The sequence below is a fragment of the Typopeltis vanoorti genome, chromosome 19 (assembly GCF_054136105.1).
Source record: "Typopeltis vanoorti isolate ZY-2024b chromosome 19, IOZ_Tvanoo_1.0, whole genome shotgun sequence".
In the NCBI taxonomy this organism is placed as follows: domain Eukaryota; kingdom Metazoa; phylum Arthropoda; class Arachnida; order Uropygi; family Thelyphonidae; genus Typopeltis; species Typopeltis vanoorti.
This window is the reverse complement of record NC_143567.1, coordinates 22,291,736-22,306,768: the sequence shown is the minus strand read 5'-3', so window position 1 is coordinate 22,306,768 and position 15,033 is coordinate 22,291,736. Positions and strand designations below refer to the sequence as shown.

Genomic DNA, 15,033 nt, shown 5'->3' with positions numbered 1-15,033 from the left:
TGGGGGTGCAATATCCAGGAAAAGGAAAGTCACTAGTGGAGTGCCTCAGGGATCTGTTTTAGGGCCATTACTATTTAACTTGTATATTAATGATATTGGCGAAGAGTTGGATGGAGATATTCAGTTGTTTGCAGATGATGCAAAGTTGGGACGAACCATAAAGAGTAGTGAAGATGTTGTGGCCTTGCAAGAAGACTTGAATAAATTGATTGATTGGGCAAGCAAATGGGGATGTGAGTTCAACGTTGCAAAATGTAAGGTTTTAAAATTTGGAAAACAAAGATGGGATGCAGAATTTATGCTTGGTAAGAATATATTGTTGGAAGTAGAGGAAATAAGAGATCTGGGAGTGATAGTGGATAAGGATCTAAAATTTAGGGGTCACATCGCCAAAATTGTGAAGACAACACAAAGACTTCTGGGAATGATGAGGAGGACACTGACGTGTAGAAGTAGGGAGATTCTTGTTCCATTGTATAAGGCTTTGATTAGGCCACACATGGACTATTGTGCCCAGATTTGGTCACCTGGTTTTCAGAAGGATGAAGAGATGTTGGAAAGGGTCCAAAGGCGACTGACTAAGGTAGTTTCTGACCTCTGGAATGTCGAGTATGAGGAAAGATTGAAAAGATGTAATTTGCAGAGACTAGTGGAGAGAAGGAAGAGGGGAGATATGATAGAGACCTACAAGTTGGTAAGGGGTTGCTATAGGATCAATGGTGGAGAAGTTCTACAGCGAATAGTGGGAGATCAGGGGAGAACCAGAGGTCATCCCTGGAAACTGTATAAAGAGGGTGTGAGTAGGGGAGTGAGAGGCAGGTTTTTTTCGTGCAGAGTTGTGAATGATTGGAATGCCTTGCCTGAGAGTGTGGTGTCTGCAAGGAGTTTGAATGTGTTTAAGACCCGGTATGATGAGATGTGTGTGAGATAAAAGGACCTCCTAGATGAGTCTTTGACTCCATGAGGTCTTGTTTAATAATAATAATAATAATAATAATAATAATAACACCGGGCAACTCTGAGCAAAGGTGGACCAAGCTACTAACACTCCTATCTCAGTATCTCCCATAATGCAAAACACATCGACTTGCGGATATGTCTAATGTTATGCATTAAGGGAAGGGCCACTACCCAGACTAGTGTAGAACTTTATTGAGGTCTCTTCAGTGGGAGTCAGGCCCAAGTGGAGATACCAGCCAGAAGCATTAGCAAGATCATCTGTACCTATAGGAGTTGCCAAATGGTGTGCCACCTTTTTAATAAATTACTCTGGATTTAGAGAAAGATGTTGAAAGTTTATTTTTCACTTGGTTAGAATATAATAAATTTAGATTAGACATATCCGCAAGGAGATGTGTTTTGCATTATGGGAGATACTGAGATAGGATTGTTAGTGGCTTGCTCCACCTTTGCAAGGAGATGTCCTGGTGTTGCACTACCTTACCCCAGTCCTGAAGATACTTTCAGGTGCAAACTTTGTTTGCTCACACTTGGATAAAGGATTAAACTAAATTTATTATATTCTAACCAAGTGAAAAATAAACTTTCAACAAATAGAAAAGAAGAGTGGGAAAAGAGTAATCTTAATGGTAGAATTTAATTATCCAAAATCTACTGCTACCCAATTGATTGGGTAGCAGTAGAATCTCATGAGAAGAATGAAAATGCATTTATTGAGCTGTTGCAGAACAACTTCCTCAAGCAGCATGTGAAAGAAGGAACTCGAGGTCAAAGAGTGTTACTTTTGATTATAGTGTCAGAGGGTGTTTCAGTTAAAGATGTAACTCTGCCTATGGTTGGTTAGAGTGATCATGCGGTACTCACTTGGAAATTGATTAAGTTTCTGAATGTTCCATTCAGAAAAGGTTACATGCTGAACTACAAAGCAGGAAATTATGACCACCTGAAGAGCATACCGAGTTCAGTGGAATGGGATCAGTTGCTGGATGGGAAGAATATCAACAGTGCATGGGAAGTATTTAAACAATACTTAAATGATGCGATATCAGAATGTGTCGAGAGAGTTCGAAGAATAAATAGAGTAGGAGTCAAATGGATATGTAATCTTATTAAGCAAGTAAGAAAAGGATAATGTGGAAGTAATACCATGTGCATAAGGATGATGTATGTTATGAAAATTATCAACCTGATGTACACACTGAACTCACTGCTACCTGTTGACCGGATGAAGAAACTCAGGTGTATAAGGATGAGGTATTAGAGCTGTTGCACAAACTGAATAAGAATTCAGCAATAAGGACTGATAGGATATTAGCACATTGTACTAAAAGAGTGTCAGCTGAACTGGCTATTCCTTTGATGAGGTTGTTCAATATGAGTCTCAGAATGGGGAAGATTCTGCAGGAATGGAAAGAATGTATAGTGATTCCATTGCACAAAGGTGGTGTAAAAACCGACATGTCCAACTATTGACCAATCAGTATCTCAGGAGTGGTGGTGAAGATTTTGGAAAAATCGGTTAGGGCTTGCATTCAGAAATAGGGTGACAGTGAATCTCTACTTTGCAATGAGCAACACGGGTTTACTAAGGGAAGATCATGTTTTAGCAACTTGTGCACATTTTATAACAATGCTACCACTGAACTAGACAAGGGGAAAGAATGCACCATGAAACTTTGGGATTTTGCTAAGGCTTTTGGCAGAATACAAGATGGTAGACTGTTGCATAAATTGGAGAAAATGTGTTTGGGTTATAGAATATTAGGATGGATAAGAGCAGGGCTGACTGACAGATATCAAAAAGTGGTATAGGGGGATGTGAGTCTGCAAGATTTAAGGTAACAAGTAGTGTGCCACAAGGATCAGTGCTTGGTCCACCGTTATTCAATCTGTACATTAATGATATTGGGAAGGATTTGACAAGTGACATACAGCTATTTGCTGATGATGTAAAGATAGATAGGGTAATCAGGAATGCTGCTGATATGCAGAATTTACAGAATGATTTGAATAGGCTGGAATTGTGGGCACAGGAAAATGGGTGTCAGATCAATGTCAGTAAATGTAAAGTCATTCACTTTGGCATGATTAGATATCCAATGTACTATTATATTGGTGGGATTATTATTGTTATTGTTATGTAATGCCTCCAAGGAATCCAAAGACTCATCGAGGGAGGGCACCTACTCTACAGCTCTGTCTTTGCCACTCAATCCACTAGCTACAATGAACCTCTCCTCCCATCATCTACACCAATGCCATCTACAGCCCACTTCCACCACTACTCATATTTTCACAGACAATCACAAACATCATTGCCTACATCGAGATTCGAACCCACCGCCTTTTGGCAAAAGACAGGATACACTAGCCACTCAGTCAACCAGGCCGGCAAAAATTATTATTACATGACACCTCCAGGGAGTCCAAAGACTCATCGAGGGAGGACACCTACCGCACAACTATCCATTCCCACTATTCAATACACCAACTGCAATGAAACACAACTACCACCCACCACCACCACTACTAGATTTACAGTGACATTCTTGGATGTTGTTATAATTATTATTATTATTATTGTATCCTCCATGGAGACAGCAGACTCATTGTGAGAAGCTCATTCAATTTACAACATATTTATCATATCAAATCTTAAAATCCTTAACACTCCTTGCATTAACAACATATTCTAATAACATATTCCATTCACTCACAATTCCATTTAAAAAATCTACTCTTCACAGCCCTTTTCTCCACACTCTTACATAACTTCCAGGGATGGCCTCTGGTTCTTCTCTTCTCATTTTCTACTCCTTTTATAATTCCCTCTGAACTAACTCCTTTAACTAACTTAATGTCTCTATCATATCACCTCCTTTCCTCCTATTCCCAAACTCTGCAATCCACATCTTTCAATCTCTCTCTCTCTCTCTCTCTCTTCCTCCATAGCCAGCATTTCAAAGTCCTAATATTGTCTTAGTCACTCGTCTGTGGACCCTCTCCAATGTTTCCACATCACATTGAAAACTAGGTGACCAAATTTGAGCACAACAGACCAAGTGCGGTCTGACCAGTGCTTTATGTAGGCAGCACAACCACTTCCTTATCCCTACATGTTAGAGTACTTCTTATCATAATGGCACTATGATGTGCAGTCTTTGCAATACTTGCAATATGCCCTCTAAACTTCAGTTTGCTGTCAACCATCACTCTCAAATCTCGAATCCCATCCACTTCCAGCAGCACAGCAGGAAGTGGATGGGATTTGAGTTTTGGTCTCTTCAATATAGTACATAGCCTTATATTTCTGTATTCCAAAAAGCAAATCCTTGCACTTAATATTAAAACTATAACCCCACTCTTTTGTACAAGTCAAAAGTCTATTCAAATCTTCCTGAAGAGATGTTGTTTATTTTTTAACTTAAGTGCTGTGTAAGGCTTAAGTGCTGTGAACGGTATATATTAGAACACAGAAATTAAGTAAATAATTAATTTATTAACTTATTGCTGATATTTCGCTAGTGTTATAACCAGCATCTTCAGAGCACAAAAACACAGTTTGTCAGATAAGTTAATAAATTAATTATTTACTTAGTTTCTGTGTTCTAATATATACCGTTAAAAAATAAACAACATGTTCGACGAACACATAAGTCTGTCCACACCTTCCTGAAGAGAATTAGCATCAGCAGTACTAATTATAATTTTCTCCAACTTTGCATTATCAGCAACAACTGAAGATCCCCAGTCATTTCATATGATATATAATTTACAAACTAGTTAAACAGCAGTGGTCCAAGAGCAGATCTCTGGGGCATGCCACTGGTTACTCTCCTTTTTTTGAGATACTGCTCCATCATGCACAACTTGCTGGTATTATTCAGAGTGCCAATCTCCAATCCATCTAACCAACATACTATCTGTTCCTATCCTATGCAGTTTGTACACAAACGTATGTGGTAATCTATTGAACACCTTTGCAAAGGTCCAAGAATATCATTTTAAGGAAGAATATAAATATACAAATCCATGCTGACCATCATATAGAATGACATGTCCATCAACCCAATCCTGTATTCTATTCCTAACCAATTTCTCCAACACCTTGACTACAACTGCAATTATACAGATGGGCCTGTTACTAAGACAGTTGACAGATTACTATGTGACAAGTTGGTGTAGCTACAGAAGATAGGATTGGTTAGAGGGAATGAATATTGGCTTTCTGAATATATCAGCAATTTGCATGTAATGGAGCAGTGTCTCAGAAAAAGGAATGGGAACAGTGGCATATCTCAGAATTCTGTTCATGGGCCCCTACTGTTCAACTTGTAAATGATATTTCATGTGGATTGACTAGTGCTCTTCAAAGGTTTGCTGATGATACAAAGTTAGTTAGAATTATCAGGAGTATTGGTGATGTTAGTTCTCTACAGGAAGATTTGAATAAACTTTTCAGTTTGGACATATAAATGGGATTATAGTTTTAAAATTGATAAATGCAGTGTGACACTTTGAGGTGCAGAGATATCAGGCTGCATACTGTATCGGTGCTGCTCTGTTTCAGCAGCTAGATGAGATTCAGGATCTTGGATGATGGTAGACAGTGAACTAATGTTCCAACAACAACATTCTGCAAATGTTGTGAAGACTGTACATTGTATTGCTACTGTAATAAGAAGTATATTAACATGCAGGAATAAGAAAGTGGTGGTGCCTCTATACAAGCCATTAGTCAGACCACACATGGATTATTGTGCTCAAATTTGGTCTCCTAGTTTTCAATGCAATGTGGAAATACTAGAAAATATTCAGAGATGAATGATTAGTGATATTGGAAGTCTGGAGTATCATTCATGTAGAGTGGTTGAGATATGTAGATTGCAGTCTGGTAGACAGCAGGAAAATAGGTGATATAATAGAGACCTGCAAGTTTGTTAAAGGATTTTACCAGTTTAATACAGAAAGGACTATAAAAAAGTGGAGGAAAAGATGAAAGATTGGCGGGAGGAGTCTATTTTTTACATGGAGAATGGCTGGTGAGTGGAACACATTGCTGGAGTGCATTGCAAAATAAGGGTTGCATAAATGATTTCAAGGTTCAACATGATACATATGTTGCTAATTTTGTGGGCTTCCCACAAATCTACTTCCTCTATGGAAGTTACTGTAATAATAATAATGATACTAATAATATTTTTATTCCAAAAAAAGCTTCAACCTGAATAAGAAAATATCATGCCATTTTGATGAGGTAGTGTGTTTTTATAACATCTAATAAATGAATCTACTAAATCAAATTAAATTTTGAATTTTTTTCTTTTCCTTAAGCACAAAACTGAACTACTTCCAGCTATTTAAATATAATTTTTTACAAAAAGTTTTAGCTCTAATGAAAAATAATATTAAATGAAAACATCAAAGAGAACTCACTTCAAATGTTTCCAACATTTCGGCAATTTCATATTGGTCTGCATTAAAAGCCATCTGAGCAGGAACATTATTATCTGCATTTTTAATTTTACATGCTGTTAGTGCACCTGGACACTGTAACAACTGGGAGATTGTTTCCTTAAATCCATAATGTGCAGCAAAGTGTAGTAATGTTGGTATTTCATCTGAGGCTTAAAAAAAATCATTAAAAAATATTTGTTTGTATTCATTTTATGAATAACTGATGAATTAATATACACATTAAATAGCAACAGCCCAAGAACAGAGCTCTGTGGCACTTCATTAGTCACTAACCTTCACTTTGAATCAACTACACCATATCTGTAAAAAAAATAAAATTATTACTATTACTATTATTACGGGCAACTCCAGGGAGTCATTAGACTCATCGAGGGAGGCTCCAAATCATATTCATCACAACTATTCGACATTCATACAGTATCTATCATACCTCGCCTTAAACTCATTCACTGTCACAGCATCCGCCACAGACTCAGGGAGCGCATTCCACTCATTCACTACTCTAAAAGTAAAGAACCCAGCTCTAACACCTTTACTAACCACACTTTTGCCCAGCTTCCATGGATGGCCCCTAGTCCTCCCACAACCAGCCCTGTTCTCAAAAATATCTTCTGAATTAATTTTATAGAAACCATTCAGTAATTTGAATGTCTCAATCATATCTCCCCTCCTCCGCCTATCAACCAATTTTTGCAACCCACAAATCCCCAACCTGTTCTCATAAGGTTCATTCCACAGACCTGCTATCATCTTGGTCACTCGCCTCTGGATCCTCTCCACCTCCTCCCCATCAAGAAGAAACCTAGGTGACCAAATCTGGGCACAGTAGTCGAGATGGGGTCTTATCAAGGCTCGATACAGAGGAACAATAACCTGCTTGTCTCTGCTTGTCAATGTATTCTTCAGCAACCAAGTGATTTGATGAGCTGATTTGGCCACTTTTGCAATGTGTCCCCTAAATTTCAATTCCTTATCCACCAACACTCCTAAATCTCATGCCTCATCAATTTCCTGGAGCAGTTCCACCAATGCAGTAAACTGCCGCCAATCTTTTCACCACATAACCTTACATTTTGCCACATTAAATTGACATCCTTAAACGTGTGGACAGACTTATGTGTTCGTCGAACATGTTGTTTATTATTTTAACGGTATAATAGAACACAGAAACTAAGTAAATAATTAATTTATTAACTTGATGCTGATATTTCGCTGGTATTATAACCAGCATCTTCAGAGCACAAAAACACTGTTTGTCACAATACGCGAGACTAAAACAACATGGTGTACTTCAACAAAATTGTAGCAGCAACACAAAGACTAGAGTCCTGATTTTGGCGCCCTCTATCTGAAAAAAAAAAAAAAAAAAAAAACCACGCTATCATACTAGAGTCCTAGAAAAGTGCTAGTTTTTTCTTAATATGACTGTCTCCCAGATCTTTGGCAAGTTAATACAGCCATATTTGTTGAGATTTGGAGTGTGTTTTAGGGCTTCTGTCGCCTCTAAGAACAATCTCTCTGATTTATATGGGTTTCTGTGTAGTACTTTTCTGTTTTTCCAGTTGATCCTGTACCCTGCACACAGGATCAACATCAACTGGAAAAACACAAAAGTACTACACAGAAACCCATATAAATCAGAGAGATTGTTCTTAGAGGCGACAGAAGCCCTAAAACACACTCCAAATCTCAATCTCAACAAATATGGCTGTATTAACTTGCCGAAGATCTGGGAGACAGTCATATTAAGAAAAAACTAGCACTTTTCTAGGATTCTAGTAATATATGATAGCGTGTTTTTTTTTTTTTTTTTTTTTTTTTTTTTTTTTTTCAGATAGAGGGCGCCAAAATCAGGACTCTAGTCTTTGTGTTGCTGCTACAATTTTGTTGAAGTACACCATGTTGTTTTAGTCTCGCGTATTGTGACAAACAGTGATTTTGTGCTCTGAAGATGCTGGTTATAATACCAGCGAAATATCAGCATCAAGTTAATAAATTAATTATTTACTTAGTTTCTGTGTTCTATTATACCGTTAAAATAATAAACAACATAAATTGACATCCATTCTCCTTAGCCCAGACCTCCAATCTATCCAAATCATCCTGCAAAATTTTGACGTCATCTGCATTCACTATTGCCCTACCCAACTTCGTATCATCCGCAAACAAATGAACTGTTCCTCTCAGATCCTTTTCTATATCATTAATGAACAAATTAAACAGCAGTGGTCCAAGAACAGATCCTTGTGGTGCACCGCTAGTCACAGGCTGTCTTGTGGACTCTACTCCTGAGTAAACCACTCTCTGATATCTCTCCGTCAACCACCCTCCTATCCATCTCACCAACCCTATGTCCATCCCCATATGCTGCAATTTACTGATTAGAATTTCATGTGGTATCCTGTCAAAGGCCTTAGCAAAGTCCAGTAGAATCGCTGTAAATCCATTACCCTTATCCAGTTCAGCCGTCACTGTGTTATAATACGTGAGCAAGTTACTGAGGCATGATCTACCCTTTGCAAAACCATGCTGTCCCCGATACAGTATCCCATTTTCTTCTATCCAATCTTGTATTTTCCTCTTGACTATTTTCTCTAAGACTTTGATAATGATTCCTGTTATGCTGATTGGCCGGTAATTTTCAACAGCAGCCTTGGAACCACCTTTGTGCAGCGGAACTATTTTCCCCTCTTTCCACCCCCTTGGGACTCACCCAGACCCGAGGCTCAAATTAAACAAAATGGTCAAGGGCACTGACAATTCTTTAGCCGCTTCACATATGACACAAGCTGGTATACCATCCAATCCCACAGATGTATTGACATTGAGGTTCTGTAATAGACTATTTACCTCTACTTCATTCATCACAATTCCAGTATAAGCTGTTGGTTCTTCCATGCCTGCAAAGTTACCACCTGGATGATATACTCTTGCAAAGTGCTTGCTCAGTAATTCCACAATATCGACTGATTCGGTTACCTCCTTACCCTCAGCATTTTTTAAGATCATTCTACCATGAGCATTTTTCCTTTTACTTGCAACATATTGAAAAAACTGTTTTGGATTCTCTTTAGCCTGCATGGCCAATTTTCTTTCGTAATCTGCTTTTGCTTTTCTTACTACCCTTGTTACCATCCTGGCCTGAGCTTTATACTGTTCCTGCGCCTGATGGTCACCTTTCTCCTTAAATTCCCTCCACAATTGTTTCTTTTTTTGCAGCTCAAGCTTAATAGTGTTATTCATCCATTTAACCCCTATCCCCTACTTGATTTATTATTCGGACTCTTGGTATACAGTCAACCAATGCCTCCTGCAAACAGTTCTTAACCACCTCCCATGCGCTATCAACATCCAGCCCTTGCAGTTTTACATGCCATGGCACTGAGCTAAGCACACACTTAAGCTTGTCATACTTACCAGCCCGGTAATTCGACATGTACCCTGTCTTAATTGTAAATTCCACTCTTTTAGCCACTTCCCAAGTCATGACTTTATGGTCACTCTCACCAATTGGTGGCAACATGGTCATGTTCGTTACAGCCACATTCTCAGTTGCAATTACAAGGTCCAGCATTCTCTGCCCCCTGGTATTTTCCACTACATGCTGTCACAGATAGTTGTCCCTTAATAACCAAATAAAATCCAATTCCTTCCTCCCATGTGCCCTCTCCTCTTTCCAGCCAATGTTACCATAATTGAAATCACCCATAATAATTACCCTCCCACTCATTTCTTCTATTTGCCTATGCATACTATCCCCACCATCTATTCCATCACCTGGTCTATAGCAGCACCCAATTGTATATTTTGTTCTGCTAGATTCTATCTCACACCAAACAGCCTCAAATGTGCTCTTTTCTCTATCCTGCAGTTCAACTTCTATACTCCTTGGCTGCAGCTCATCAGCTATCATCAATAACACTCCTCCCCCCTTTTTATTCACCCTGTCACTCCTGAACACGCTATACCCGTCGCATTCAATCCCACTAGAATTCGTGTATAGAGGCTTAAGTGCTGTGAAGACATAATGTTGGAGGTTTAATGGATTTTTTACAACACTCAGAAAGGATTAAAAAGAATTTAATACTTCCTATATTTCGTCCTAGTCACTAGGACATCTACGGGGATTACAAAAATAACTAATGTAACATAACACAAATATCATACAATACTAAGCCCAACCACATGGGTGACACTAAAGTCCTATCTAGGTGGAGCGCCCTCTAAGGGCGGTTGTAGGTGGCCTGGAATATAAAGTAGGATCTCTGGTGATGAGTGTTTCCCAAATTTTCGGAAGCTTAATGCAACCGTATTTATTAAGATTTGGTCTGTCCAACAGACAGCAGATCAGCATCCATCCGCCTAGAGGAACACAAGTCTTACATCTGTAAACACAACTACGGTCATTCAGGCTTGGCTGACCATGTCTTGGACACCACCCACAGAGTATCATGGAAGCAAACTACCATGCTCCATCACAGCAAATTCAAGAAAGAGAGACTATTCTTAGAAGAAGCAGCAGCAGCAGCTCTTAGAAATGAACCAAATCTGAATAAATATGGTTGCATTGAGCTTCCGAAAATTTGGGAAACACTCATCACCAGAGATCCTACTTTATATTCCAGGCCACCTACAACCGTCCTTAGAGGGCGCTCCACCTAGATAGGACTTTAGTGTCACCCACGTGGTTGGGCTTAGTATTGTTTGTTATTTGTGTATATGTTACATTAATTGTTTTTGTAATCCCCGAAGATGTCCTAGTGACTAGGACGAAATATAGGAAGTATTAAATTCTTTTTAATCCTTTCTGAGTGTTGTAAAAAATCCATTAAACCTCCAACATTATAACAATCCCACTAGCTTTATCATCTTCTGTCAGCCATGTTTCACTAATACCAACAACCTGCGGCCTGGAAGTGCCAACCATGGCCAAAAACTCTTCCTTCTTGTTCCTAATACTCCTGGCATTAGTGTACATTAATTGCAGAAGCTCATTTGTCCCATCCCTACTTTGATGCCTTATACTAACTATCCCATCCTGATTTGCTGTCCTTCGTACTCGCTCAGGCATAATATACTCATTCATACACTCAACTGCCTCCCTAAAGTCTGCATATCTACTCCCCCCCCCCCTTAATAAATCTAGTTTCCCTGAGTCTGTACATCCACTTCCACATCATTCATCAACACTTCTCAAGTCTCCGTACACCAACTCCATTCAAATGTAACCCATCCATCTTATATAAGTCCTTTCGCCCATCGAACTCATTCCACACATCCACAAATTCCACACCACTCTCCATGCATAACCCACGCATAAAGTCATTGGCAATTATGGTCAAGGGCACTGACAATTCTTTAGCCGCTTCATGTACGACACGAGCTGGTATACCATCCAATCCCACAGATGTATTGACATTGAGGTTCTGTAATAGACTAGTTACCTCTACTTCATTCATCACAATTCCAGTATAAGCTGTTGGTAAATTACATGGTAATCTACAGTAACAAACTTCAATGAAATATTTCATACTGGAAATAACAGAATTCTCTTTGATGGACAGCATGGGTTTACTAAGGAAGATTGTGTTTTAGCAATCTGCTTACTTATTATAACAAGGTGATGAATACGTTGGATAAGGAGGACTCATATGAGTCCTCCTTATCCAGCGTATTCATGACAGAAATCATATGCAGTGGAATATTTAGATTTTGCAAAGGCCTTTCATGGATTGCCACATGACAAATTAGTAATTAAATTGGAACAGATGGGACTGTAGATTATTATGTTGGATTGGAGATTGGATGTTTGGTAGGTATCAAGTTGTGTACAGGGAAGCGATATCCCAGAAGAGGAAAGTCACTAGTGGTGTTCTCAAGGCATCTGTTTTGAAGCCACTGCTGTTTAATTAATATATAAATGACAGTGGAAAGGACTTAAATGTGATATCCAGTTGGTTGATGATGCAAAGTTGGGGAGAGTTATGAGAAGTAGTGCAGATGAAGCTTCACAAGAAGACAAGACTTGAATAGACTGCATGTGCAAGTGTGGAGGGAGGGGGGGGCTGTCAGATTAATATAGCAAAGTATAAGGTTTTAAAATTTGAGAAGCAAAGATGGGATGCAGAGTAAAGGATGATGGGGATATCTTAGAGGAAATGGAAGAAATGAAAGATCTGAGATGATGCAGCCACTTGATATTTCATGGACATTTTGTAAAAATTTTGAGGAGAACACAGCGGATTATGGCAATGACGTGGAGAAAAATTACATGCAGAAGTAACAATGTTATGATTCTGTTGTGCATAGCCTCAATCAGACTATATACGAGGGTGGTGTCTGAAAAGTTCTCGGTCTCGACCATAGATTGCAACACAATTGGCAAATTTTTTTTTTCTAAGTTGGTACATGTGTTATAAACATCCAAGTGAAATTGCAAGTCATTCTGTTAAGTAGTTTGTTTTATACAGCTGTCTGAAGCAAAAGTGTTGTCTGTATCCCTTGAAATGGATAAAATTGAGTATCGTGCAGTTATAAAAATTCTTTGTAAAAGAAGGTTTAACGCCAAAAGAAATTCATTCGAAGTTCATAAAAGTTTATGGGCACATTTCTCCTTCGTTTTCGACATTTTAATAAATGGGCTGCCAAGTTTAACCATGGCTGTACCAGCCTTCAAGATGATCCATGTGAAGGACGTCCAAAAAGTGTAATAACACCAGAAATCATTGATCAAGTGCACGATATGGTATTGGATGACTGGCAAGTTAAAGTGTGTGAAATTGCTGAGACTATAGGCATTTCAAAAGAACATGTAGGATATATTTTGCATGAAGAATTGCAAATGAAAAGCTTTGTGCAAGATGGGTGCTGTGCTTGCTCACAGCAGATCAAAAACGCACTCGCACAAAAATCTCTGAACAGTGCTTGGAGCGTTTTATCAAGAATAAAACAGATTTTGTGCATTGATTTCTTACTATAATGAATATTATGAATGGATGAAGCTTAGATTCACCATTACACACCATAATTCAAACAGCAGTCAAAACAGTGGACAGAAGGCGGTTGTTCAGCGCCAAAGAACAAAGAAGACAAAGTCAATTCCATTAGCAGGAAAGGTCATTGCATCAGTATTTTGAGATGCTAAACTCATTTTGTTTATTAATTATCTTGAAAATGGTAAAACAATAACTGGGGAATATTATTCTGATCTTTTAACCAGACTAGACGAAAAAATTCGTGAGAAAAGACCCAGTTTGCAGAAGAAAAAAATCATCTTTCATCAGGACAATGAACCTGACCACAAAAGTGTTTTGGCAATGGGAAAATTAAGGGATCTGCACTATGAATTATTGGAACATCCACCCTATTTGCCAGATTTGGCACCCTCTGACTTTTATCTCTTCCCAAAACTAAAACTATTCCTCGCTGGTCAGCATTTTTCTTCGAATCAAGAGGTGATTGCAGATGTAGAGGGATATTTTGCACATCTTACTGAGAACCACTACAAGGATGGGATAATGGCTCTGGAGCATCGCTCAAATAAATGTATTATTCTTAAGGGAGATTATGTTGAAAAATAAAAATACTTTTGAATTTATAAATTCATTTTTTCATAGTTGGGCTATGAACTTTTGAGACTACCATCGTACTGTGCAGATATACAGTTGTCTGGTTTTGAAAATAATGAGTTATTGGAGAGGATTCAGAGATGATTGACTAAGTTGGTATCTGGAATGTGGAGTAGGAGGAGAGATTGAGAGAATGCAAACTGCAGAGCTTAGTGTATAGAAGGAGGGGGGGGGACATGATTGAGACATGATAAGCTGGTAAGGGATAATTACCAGATTAATGCAAATTAGAATTTTCATAGAATGTCTGGAGACAGGAGGAAAACAAGAGGCAATAACTGTATAAAGAGGGGGAGAAAAAATAACTTCACATGATAACCACAGCAATTGACTTTAATGAAATAAAGGTACAAATATTTCATACTGAAATTAACAGTACATCATCAGTGTAGAACAAACAGTTAAAAGGAATGGAATACAAAGTACAGAACAGTCGGTAAATTACCAATTAAAATTGTTGCTGCATGCTAGAAAATTAATATTAACAAAATATTATTAAATAATTCTTAAAAACTATTTCTTTGATGGTTACATAGGATAAGAATCTCCCAAACGTTTCGGAGAGAGACAATCATTTTGATTCAAATTTGGCCACTGTAAAAGGGCTTCGAAACTTTCTTTGAAAAGGTGTTCATATTTAAACTTGCATCTGTGGAGAAGAAAAACTTTATCTCACTGGATATTGTGCTTAGTGTCAATATTATGTTGTGCTTAGTGTCAATATTATGTCCTTCATTCTTTTTTTCCACAGAACAGCCTGTTTATCCAAAGTATGTTAAATTACATTTGCACAATATCTGGTAAAATATAATAAATGTAGTTTAATCCTTTATCCAAGTGTAAGCAAACAAAGTTTGCAACTGAAAATATCTTCATGACTGGGGTAAGGTAGTGCAGCACCAGGCAACTCTGAGCAAAGGTGGACCAAGTTCTCATCACTCCTTGTCTCAGTATCTCCCATAATGCA

At 38.2% G+C, this 15,033-nt stretch overlaps 1 protein-coding gene across 2 annotated transcripts in view; it reads right to left on the bottom strand.

Moving 5' to 3' along the window:
* LOC150095906 (uncharacterized) overlaps nucleotides 1-15,033 on the bottom strand; it is a 271,111-nt gene that overhangs the window by 116,313 nt on the left and 139,765 nt on the right. For both annotated transcript variants that reach the window (XM_090409259.1, XM_090409260.1), the window contains exon 5: nucleotides 6,397-6,587. In XM_090409259.1, coding sequence (XP_090265385.1) covers nucleotides 6,397-6,587 — 191 coding nt within the window. The remainder of the gene's footprint in view (nucleotides 1-6,396; nucleotides 6,588-15,033) is intronic.